Source organism: Bombina bombina, chromosome 2, assembly GCF_027579735.1.
Source record: "Bombina bombina isolate aBomBom1 chromosome 2, aBomBom1.pri, whole genome shotgun sequence".
Taxonomy (NCBI): Eukaryota; Metazoa; Chordata; class Amphibia; order Anura; family Bombinatoridae; genus Bombina; species Bombina bombina.
The window spans coordinates 72,092,653-72,104,679 of NC_069500.1; the positions used below are offsets into that span (position 1 = coordinate 72,092,653).

General features: G+C 38.3%; 1 protein-coding gene across 2 annotated transcripts in view; it reads left to right on the top strand.

Annotated features, from left to right (window-relative positions):
- Nucleotides 1-12,027, top strand: part of MAPK4 (mitogen-activated protein kinase 4) — a 169,107-nt gene that overhangs the window by 135,837 nt on the left and 21,243 nt on the right. For both annotated transcript variants that reach the window (XM_053700405.1, XM_053700406.1), the window contains exon 4: nucleotides 4,426-4,627. In XM_053700405.1, coding sequence (XP_053556380.1) covers nucleotides 4,426-4,627 — 202 coding nt within the window. The remainder of the gene's footprint in view (nucleotides 1-4,425; nucleotides 4,628-12,027) is intronic.

Consider the following 12,027-nt stretch of genomic DNA (forward strand, 5'->3'; position numbering starts at 1 on the left):
TCTATCTGAATCATGAAAGAAAGTTTTTGGGTACAGTGTCCCTTTAAGGTGCATACCTAGGTAGGCTCAGGAGTGTGTCAATCACAATCCTTTAGAAAAACATATTTAATGATTTGCAACAGAAAGACACCATTCAAGTATATGTAGATGAATTATTATATAAACTTTTCTATAAGGATTCTGATTGACACCAGTGTTTGTAACAAAGGATTGTCTGGTATTTTGACGAGGCCCACAGAAGGTCAAAATGTTAGTCTAGGGTTCCTATGTTTCGTGCTCAGAGGAGGATTGCCTGGTATTTTGAGGCTGGGCTGACCTTACTAGGCAGGATCAGACTGATATACTTCAGGAAAGTTCTCCTCTGTTAAATGCACAATGGGGCTAAAAGAGGCTGCTCCTGAGTGGTCAATCACCATAGAGCAAGCTACTGATCTATTGTTTGTTCCTTGTAAAAGCGCTTATCTTTCTGTATGTATTTGTATTATGACGTTGGGGAAGTCTCCCTAAGGGAGATTGGGGAAACCAGACGTGAACTCTTTGCCAAATGTGCTTAGAGGGATATGGCTGCACCTCACAGAAGGCCAAAATAATCATCTGGGGTTGCCATGTTCCTTGTTCACAGGAGGATTGCCTGGTATTTCGGGCTGGACTGATCTTGTTAGGAGGGTTCAGACTTATATACTTGAGGAAAGTGGTAACTCACCATAAAACAAGCTAATGAGCTGTTGTTCATTCTTGGTAGAGACTGATTTAGTGCAATGTATATTCTCTCTCTCTTCCTCGCTCTCTCTCTCTCTCTCTTTCTCTCTCTTTCTCTCTCTCTCTTGTCTCTCTCTCCTCTCTGTCTCCTCACTCTCTCTTCTCTCTCCTCACTGTCTCCTCACTCTCTCTCTCTCATATTCCATTTGTGCACAGTGATTCCACTACACACTTTTTTATTTCATAGTTTTGTGTAATTTTACTGCGAAGGTTCAAGGAAAAGTGGATAAGTAATGTAAAGGACTATAGATTGAGCACTGTGCTTACACACAATGAGCAAACACCTGCCCTGCAACTTTCTCGCAGACTCTAATGCAGATAGAGAATACAATTTGTATGATGTCTGAGCATGGTAAATACCACAGGTTCAATTGGAAAGCATTTTATTGTATTAAAATAGTCAAATTTTTCCACAACTGTTAGGTAAAAAAAAAAGATTGCAGAAAATGCAATTATTTTATTTATGAAAGTTAGTCCTGATTTTATTATATAAAACTAATGCAATTTGACTGTAATTGGATGTTGATTAACCATTTTTAAACAGAGGAAATATTTAATTTCTTATTCAGTTTAATTCTAGAAAGGAAGCATAATTTAATTTCTAAATAATTTAGGGTCAGATTATGAGTGCAGTGCTAACCGTTACACGAAAGTGATAAGGGGTACATTGTGGGTGTTTGTGTGCATCGGGTTTTCTGATCATATTACAAGTTGAAAGTAAGCGCAGTCACTTGAGTGCAATTTAAGTTAACGTTCGTTGGGTTAGCACAACCTTAGAGCTCTGGTTGCCTGTTTTGATATGATATTACAAGATTCCCATCAAGCATTTACAATAGTTAATTGTGTTATCAATTTTAGAATAACCTTTATTTACTGAGCAGCTCTAATATACTAATATTTAGTGGTGATGGGTAACCAAATCACATGCTGGATCATAGAATGAATTAAAGAGTAAATGAGTTAAAGGAAAAGTAAGGTCAAAATTAAAAACGTCAATGATCAGATATTTTTTAAAAAAAATTCCAGTTTACTTCTATTATCAAATATGCGTAGTTTTTTTGGTATCCTTTGTTAAAGAGTAAACCTAGGCAGAGTCATATAACCTCATTAATATGTATGTGTCTTAAAGGGACAGTCTAGTCAGAATTAAACTTTCAGGATTCAGATAGGGCATGTAATTTAAAACAACTTTCCAATTTACTTTTATCATCAAATTTGTTTGTTCTCTTGGTATTCTTAGTTCAAAGCTAAACCTAGGTAGACTCATATGCTAATTTCTAAGCCCTTGAAGGCCGCCTTATCTGAATGCACATAAGTTGTTTTTGACAGTTGTTTACAGCTAGAAGGTGTTACTTAATGTGTGCAATCTAGATAACATTGTGCTCACACCTGTGGAATTACCTAGGAGTCAGCACTGATTGGCTAAAATGCAAGTCTGTCAAAAGAACTGAAATAAGGGGGCAGTCTGCAGAGGCTTATATACAAGGTAATCACAGCGGTAAAAAAGTATATTAATATAACAGTGTGGTTAAGCAAAACTGGGGAATGGGTAATAAAGGAATTATATATCTTTTTAAACAATAAAACTTCTAGAGTAGACTGTCCCTTTAAAGGGACATTAAACTCAAACATTTTCTTTCATGATTCAGACAAAGAATACAATTTTAAATAACATTCCAATTTATTTCTATTATCTAATTTGCTTCATTCTTTAGATATCCTTTGTTAAAAAAAATAGCAATGCACATGGGTGAGCCAATCACATGAGGCAAATATGTGCAGCCACCAATCAGAAGCTACTGAGTCTATCTAGATATGCTTTTCAGGAAGAAATATCAAGAGAATGAAGCAAATTAGATAACAGAAGTAAATTAGAACATTTAAAATAGTATTCTCTATCTGAATCAGCAGTGTTTGCAACAGTGTATAACATTACTACAAACATTGTTGTAGTTGCAGTACAAAATAATACAGTTTGGGTGTAAAAAAATGAAAAGCTACTAGCAAAAACCCCCAAGCGAAATAGAGATGGGAGTTATTAGTCATATGATTTTAAAGGTAGGAAACAATTCAATGATCTACTTTCATAGATGATCATGAGGTTTTTTGAGGGTCCTTTCTGTAAATTCATCTCACCTATGTTTTAATAGTGGGCTTCTTGCCATTTATGGATACCCAATACATGATATCTCATAAAACAAGAACTGCTAGCAAACTGAAAAAGCAATAACTGCAACGCTTCAGATACACACAAATGGTTTATATAAATCGCTGTAATTGTAAAATATTCGCCTGTCTGCTTATTTATGGTAAAGTAGTCTCGCTGGATAAAGAACACAACGTATCTCAGCGATCTCGCATACATGACTGGGAGTTCTCCGGGGCCTTGGCTTAGTATGCGGAATCTATAAAGATTATAATATCCTTGTGAAGTATCTCATCTAGCGGTTGTATCTTGTCATTTCAAAGCTAAGAAGATTGTTTTGTTATTATTTCTCTTTTATTTCTGTTTAACTGTTTTTATTTAATGCATTTTGTATATGTTAGAGCTGTTTTATAGAGGGGGTTTTGTTGTTGTAATGGTTTGTAATGTTCTGAGGGCGTGTTTTTGAGATGCTTTTTTTCCTTCACTATAGAGCTTGCTCTAAATAGACGTTGCTCAATTGATTCTATTACAGTGTGATTTCCAATTCGCAGATATGATGAAGGGTGGGCACAAGTCAATATCAATTAGCAATTTTATGTTATGTTAGTTTTTTTCCATGATAGATTAGGTTTGCAAATAGGTTTATTGACTCTAGGCCATAATCTAATAAGATATGATCATGCAGCTATAGGGCCCTGTACACAAAGAGATGAATTGCAGGTGATTTAAAATCTTTCATTAAAGGGACATGAAACCTAAAATGATTAAGACAGAAAATACAATTTGTGGCAACTATTTAATTTAATTTTATTGTCTAATTTACTTTGTTCTCTTGATATGTTGAAAAGCATACCTAGGTAGGCTCAGAAACTGGGATCTAGTTGTTGATTGGCAGCAAAATTGATAATGGAAGTCAATTGAATAGTTGGTTAAAATTGTATACTCTATCTGAATCATGAAAGAAACATTTGGGGTTTTATGTGCCTTTAACTATGCATTGTGAAGGGCCAAAGCCAGTGAGTATTTCCTACAAGAAGATCTAAGTTAGCCCTGCACAATGCATAGTTAATGCTACATGCAATTCGCCTGTGATTTTCCTATTTTAGGGGAACTGTACACAGCACTGACTATGCAATGTGCATCGCTAACTCAGCTCTTCTTGCAGGAGATACTTATTGGGCTTGGCCCTTAATAATGCATAGTTAAGGGCAGGAATGTAAATGTTTTAATTCACCTGCCATTCACCTATTAATGAATACACCCCATAGTTTCAGTTTAATTGAGAATTGTATGTTACAAGATACAGAGATCCTAACCATATCTTTCCTTCATCTACCGACGTGCATTTTACTTAACCTGCGTCACACTCAGTAAAATCAATTTATTTTTTCATTATGTTGACATTGGTCACCTCAGTGTTTTGCTCTTTCTAATAGCTTGAGGGGATTGCAGTACTACATTTTTTTCTATTTTAAGAACAAAAAAAGCATGCTTGATTATCTTCTTTTTTTTGTTTGCAGCTATTGATTTCTTAGAAAAAATATTGACCTTCAACCCAATGGATCGATTTACTGCTGAAGCTGCTCTTCAACATTCTTATATGTCTCCATATTCATGTCCTGAAGATGAGCCAATATCGCAGCATCCCTTCCGGATTGAGGATGAAATTGATGATATTTTGCTTATGGAAGCCAGTCAGAGCCAGCTCTCGAACTGGGATAGGTGGGATATTTTATGTCACTTCTTTGCTGTAGGTAAAGTGCTATGGTGGAATACAACACAAGCTATTATATCATTTACTCTATAGCAGGGTTCTTCAAACTTTTTTCCCAAGATCCAGTGCCATGTTACCACATACTTTCGCGACCCTGTTTTTATGCTGCAGTTTTGGCAAAGTGACTGAAATATGTACGTACGTTGTTCCTGACTGTAGTCAAACTTGAAAGATTTTTAAAATGTAGTAACACACAGAGGCCTATTTATCAAGCTGTCAACCGCAAATACGCTGGAATTCCGCAGCGTAATTGTGGCGAGCCTGATTCGACATATTTATCAAAGCCTACAGACCGGCAAAAGTTGAAATTTGTGACGTAACATACGATCCGCCCGTCTCAGTCTGATACAGATCGATGCTTACGTCATTACAGATGTTCCGAATACAAATTTGGCACTATCTGACAACTTTTGCCATTTATCAAACTTCTAACAGGTACGCTCGCCACTATTCCGGCCCAGCGTACCTGGTTTTCAATCCGCTACCCTGGAGGCCGCGGATGCCATAGGAATCAATGGGAGTCTGAAGCTTATGTTCGCTGCTGCCCGATATCCCATTGATTTCTATGGTAGAATAAAAGTTACGTTTACACCTAACACCCTAACATAAACCCCAAGTCTAAACACCCCTAATCTGCCGCCCCCGACATCGCCGCCACCTACATAGTGTTATTAACCCCTATTCCGCCGATCCTGGACCCCGCCGCAACTACATAAATGTATTAACTGCTATTCTGCCGCTCCCGGACCCCACCGCAACTAAATAAATATATTAACCCCTATCCCGCTGCTCCCCGACACCACAGCAACTAAATAAATGTATTAACCCCTATCCTGCTACTCCCGGAGCCCACCGAAACTCTAATAAAGTTATTAACCCCTATCCCGCTGCTCCCCTCTGCAACTAAGTAAATGTATTAACCCCTAAACCCCTGGCCTCCCACATCACTACCACTTACTAAACCTATTAACCCCTAAACTGCCAGCCCCCCACATCGCCATAAACTAAATTAAGTTATTAACCTCTAAACCTAGCAAACCGCTAACTTTACATTAAATATTAACTCATCCCTATCTTATAATAAATTTAAACTTACCTGTAGAATTAAAATAAACTAATTCTAAACTATTAATTTACCTACCCTAACTAGTATACTAAAATTACATTAAACAATATTAAACTACTAATTAACCTACCCTATTATACTAAAATTACATTAAACTATATTAAACTATTAATTAACCTACCCTAACTATTATACTAAAATTACATTAAACTATAGTAAACTATTAATTAACCTACCCTAACTATTATACTAAAATTACATTAAACTACAAATTAAATTAAATATTTTACATATTTAAAAACCTAACCCTACTCAAGTTATTTAAATCTACAATAAAGAATTACTAGGTTACAAAAAAATAACAAATAAGTTACACAAAATAAAAAACACTAAGTTACACAAAATAAAAAACACTAAGTTACACAAAATAAAAAATAAATGATCAAATATTTAAACTAATTACACCTAATCTAATAGTCCTATCAAAATAAAAAAGCCCCCCCCCAAAATAAAAAAAAACCCTAGCCTACAATAAACTACCAATGGCCTTAAAAGGGCCTTTTGCGGGGCATTGCCCCAAAGAAATTAGCTCTTTTACCTGTAAAATAAAATACAAACACCCCCCCAACAGTAAAACCCAGCACCCACACAACCAAACCCCCCAAATAAAAACCCTATCTAAAAAACCTAAGCTCCCCATTGCCCTGAAAAGGGCATTTGTATGGGCATTGCCCTTAAAAGGGCATTTAGCTCTTTTTCCGCCCAAAGTCCCTAACCTAAAATTAAAACCCACCCAATAAACCCTTAAAAAAACCTAACACTAACTCCCGAAGATCCACTTACAGTTTTCCAAAGACCTGACATCCATCCTCATCCAAGCAGCAGAAGTCCTCAGTGAAGCCGGCAGAAGTCTTATTCCAAGCGTGCCGAAGTCTTCATCCAACCGGGCAGAAGTCTTCATCCAGACGGCATCTTCTATCTTCATCCATCTGGCGCGGACATCCGGCACGGAGCATCCTCTTCTTACGATCGCCGCTGAAGAATGAAATTTCCTTTAAATTACGTCATCCAAGATGGCGTCTCTTACATTCCAATTGGCTGATAGAATTCTATCAGCCAATAGGAATTAAGGTGGAAAAAAATCCTATTGGCTGTTGCAATCAGCCAATAGGATTGAGCTTTCATCCTATTGGCTGATCCAATCAGCTAATAGAATGCAAGCTCAATCCTATTGGCTGATTGGATCAGCCAATAGGATGAAAGCTCAATCCTATTGGCTGATCGCAACAGCCAATAGGATTTTTTCACCTTAATTCCTATTGGCTGATAGAATTCTATCAGCCAATCGGAATGTAAGAGACGCCATCTTGGATGACATCATTTAAAGGAAACTTCATTCTTCAGCGCTGATCATAAGAAGAGGATGCTCCGTACCGGATGTCTTGAAGATGGAGCCACTCTGCGCCGGATGGATGAATATAGAAGATGCCGTCTGGATGAAGACTTCTGCCCGCTTAGATGAAGACTTCTGCCAGCTTTGCTGTAAGTGGATCTTCGGAGGTTAGTGTTAGGTTTTTTTAAGGGTTTATTGGGTGGGTTTTAATTTTAGGTTAGGGACTTTGGGCGGAAAAAGAGCTAAATGCCCTTTTAAGGGCAATGCCCATACAAATGCCCTTTTCAGGGCAATGGGGAGCTTAGGTTTTTTAGATAGGATTTTATTTGGGGGGTTTGGTTGTGTGGGTGGTGGGTTTTACTGTTGGGGGGGGTGTTTGTATTTTATTTTACAGGTAAAAGAGCTGATTTCTTTGTGGCAATGCCCCGCAAAAGGCCCTTTTAAGGGCCATTGGTAGTTTATTGTAGGCTAGGGTTTTTTTTATTTTGATAGGGCTATTAGATTAGGTGTAATTAGTTTAAATATTTGAAAATTTATTTTTTTATTTTGTGTAACTTAGTTGTTATTTTTTTGTAACTTAGTAATTCTTTATTGTAGATTTAAATAACTTGAGTAGGGTTAGGTTTTTAAATATATAATATAGTTAATTTAATTTGTAGTTTAATGTATGTAGTATAATAGTTAGGGTAGGTTAATTAATAGTATAATATAGTTTAATGTAATTTAGTATAATAGTTAGGGTAGGTTAATTAATAGTTTAATATAGTTTAATGTAATTTTAGTATAATAGTTAGGGTAGGTTAATTAATAGTTTAATATAGTTTATTTTAATTCTAAAGGTAAGTTTAAATATATTATAAGGTAGGGATGAGTTAATATTTAATGTAAAGTTAGCAGGTTGTTAGGTTTAGGGGTTAATAGCTTAATTTAGTTTATGGCGATGTGGGGGGCTGGCGGTTTAGGGGTTAATAGGTTTAGTAAGTGGTAGTGATGTGGGAGGCCAGGGGTTTAGGGGCTAATACATATATTTAGTTGCGGTGGGCTCCGGGAGCGGAGGGATAGGGGTTAATACATTTAGTTAGTTGCGGTGAGCTCCGGGAGCAGAGGGATAGGAGTTAATAACTTTATTAGAGTTGCGGTGGGCTCCGGGAGTGGCGGGATAGAGGTTAATAACTTTATTAGAGTTGCGGAGGGATAGGGGTAATACATTTTGTTAGTTGCGGTGGGCTCCGGAAGCGGAGGGATAGGGGTTAATAACTTTATTAGAGTTGCTGTGGGCTCCGGGAGCAGCGAGATAGGGGTTAAAAACTTCATTAGAGATGCGGTGGGCTCCGGGAGCGGCGGGATAGGGGTTAAAAACTTTATTAGAGTTGAGGTGGGCTCCGGGAGGGGTTAAACATTTTAGTATATTGGCGGTGTTCAGTGACAGGATATAAATAAAGTTGGGAAAAAGCCAAATAGCAGCGAGATCGATGACTGTTAGTTAACAACAGTCCGCTGCTCATCGCCCCGTAGTTGGTGCGAGCGGCTTTTTGACAGCTTTTTTAATAAATAAGGAGAGCGTATTCAGGTCCACGGCCGCAATGTTAGGCGATGTTAGGCGAGCGTTTTGGTGCCGTCAAATGCAGCATAGTTGGCGGCTTGATAAATATCCCTCAGAGACTCTAATATAACACACACACACACTCTTATATAACATACACACCACACACTCTCATACAACACACTCTCATATAACACACACACGCACACCATACACTCTCATATAACACACATACGCACACCACACACTCCCATATAACACACACACGCACACAACACACTCTCATATAACACACACACGCACACCGCACACTCTCATATAACACACACTCCACACACACTCTCATGTAATACACACACACACCACGAACTGTCATATAACACATGCACCACACACACTCTCATATAACACACACCACACACACTCTCATATAACACACACTCTCATATAACACACACACCACACACACTCTTATACAACACACACACCACACACACTCTCATACAACACACACACCACACACACTCTCATATAACACACAAACAACACACACTCTCATATAACAAACACACACACTCTCATATAACACACACACACTCTCATACAACACACACACCACACACACACTCTCATACAACACACACACTCTCATACAACACACACACCACACACACTCTCATACAACACACACACTCTCATACAACACACACACTCTCATACAACACACACACCACACACACTCTAATACAACACACACAACACACACACTCTCATATAACACACACACCACACACACTCTCATACAACACACACACCACACACACTCTCATATAACACACACTCTGGTTAAATTTTGCACTAAACAAAAAGTGTCAGAAAACACATAATAATACTTTATAAAGTACAGTTACACTCATAATAAAAAAATGATATTTCTCCAACATTGGTGTGTCCGGCCCACAGCGTCATCCTTACTTGTGGGAATATCTCTTCCCCAACAGGAAATGGCAAAGAGTCCCAGCAAAGCTGGCCATATAGTCCCTCCTAGGCTCCGCCCACCCCAGTCATTCTCTTTGCCGTTGCACAGGCAACATCTCCACGGAGATGGTTAAGAGTTTTTTGGTGTTTAAATGTAGTTTTTTATTCTTCTATCAAGTGTTTGTTATTTTAAAATAGTGCTGGTATGTACTATTTACTCTGAAACAGAAAAGGATGAAGATTTCTGTTTGTGAGAGGAAGATGATTTTAGCAGACAGTAACTAAAATCGATTGCTGTTTCCACATAGGACTGTTGAGATGAAGTAACTTCAGTTGGGGAAACAGTTAGCAGACTTTTCTGCTTAAGGTATGACTAGCCATATTTCTAACAAGACCATGTAATGCTGGAAGGCTGTCATTTCCCCTCATGGGGACCGGTAAGCCATTTTCTTAGTCAAACAGAATAAAGGGCTTAATATGGGCTATAAAACTGGTAGACACTTTTACGGGCTAAATCGATTGCTTTATTTGGGCATTTTATTCATGTTTATGCTGATAATTCACATTTATAAACTTGGGGAACGTTTATTAACGGCAGGCACTATGTTAGACACCTTTTCCAGTCAGGGGGCCTTCCTAGTTGTAGGCTGAGCCTCATTTTCGCGCCATTACTGCGCAGTTGTTTTTTGAGAGCAGGACATGCAGATGCATGTGTGAGGATCTGAAAGTTGCTGGAAAAGTTTCTAGAAGGCGTCACTTGGTATCGTATTCCCCTCTGGGCTTGGTTAGGTCTCAGCAAAGGCTATAGCTGGGACTGTATAGGGGTTAAATTTGTAAACGGCTCCGGTTCCGTTATTTTAAGGGTTAAAGCTCTGAAATTTGGTGTGCAATACTCTTAATGCTTTAAGACACTGGGGTGAAATTTTGGTAATTTTTGAACAATTCCTTAATACTTTTTCACGTTTTCAGTAATAAAGTGTTTTCTGTTTAAAATTTAAAGAGACAGTAACGGTTTTGTTTTAAAACGTTTTTTGTGCTATATTGACAAGTTTAAGCCTGTTTAACATGTCTGTGCCTTCGGATAAGCTATGTTCTATATGTATGAAAGCCAATGTGTCTCCCCATTTAAATTTGTGTGAAAATTGTGCCATAGCGTCCAAACAAAGTAAGGACAGTACTGCCACAGATAATGAAATTGCCCAAGATGATTCCTCAGATGAGGGGAGTAAACATGATACTACATCATCTCCTACTGTGTCTACACCAGTTTTGCCCACGCAGGAGGCCCCTAGTACATCTAGCGCGCCAATGCTTATTACCATGCAACAATTAACGGCTGTAATGGATAACTCCATAGCAAATATTTTATCCAAAATGCCTACATATCAGAGAAAGCGCGATTGCTCTGTTTTAAACACTGAAGAGCAGGAGGGCGCTGATGATAATTGTTCTGTCATACCCTCACACCAATCTGAAGTGGCCATGAGGGAGGTTTTGTCAGATGGGGAAATTTCAGATTCAGGAAAAATTTCTCAACAAGCTGAACCTGATGTTGTGACATTTAAATTTAAATTAGAACATCTCCGCGCACTGCTTAAGGAGGTGTTATCTACTCTGGATGATTGTGACAACTTGGTCATTCCAGAGAAATTATGCAAGATGGACAAGTTCCTAGAGGTTCCGGTGCACCCCGACGCTTTTCCTATACCCAAGCGGGTGGCGGACATAGTGAATAAGGAGTGGGAAAAGCCCGGAATACCTTTTGTTCCCCCCCCCCTATATTTAAGAAATTATTTCCTATGGTCGACCCCAGAAAGGACTTATGGCAGACAGTCCCTAAGGTCGAGGGGGCAGTTTCTACTCTAAACAAACGCACTACTATTCCTATCAAGGATAGTTGTGCTTTCAAAGATCCTATGGATAACAAATTGGAGGGTTTGCTTAAAAAGATTTTTGTACAGCAAGGTTACCTTCTACAACCCATTTCGTGCATTGTTCCTGTCACTACAGCAGCGTGGTTCTGGTTCGAGGAACTAGAAAACTCGCTTAGTAGAGAGACTCCATATGAGGAGGTTATGGACAGAGTTCACGCACTTAAGTTGGCTAACTCTTTTATTTTAGATGCCGCTTTGCAATTAGCTAGAGTAGCGGCTAAAAATTCAGGGTTTGCAATCGTGGCACGCAGAGCGCTTTGGCTAAAGTCTTGGTCAGCGGATGTGTCATCCAAGACAAAATTGCTTAACATCCCTTTCAAAGGTAAAACTCTATTTGGACCAGAATTGAAAGAGATTATTTCAGACATCACTGGGGGAAAGGGCCACGCCCTTCCACAAGATAGGCCTTTCAAGGCCAAGAATAAGTCTAATTT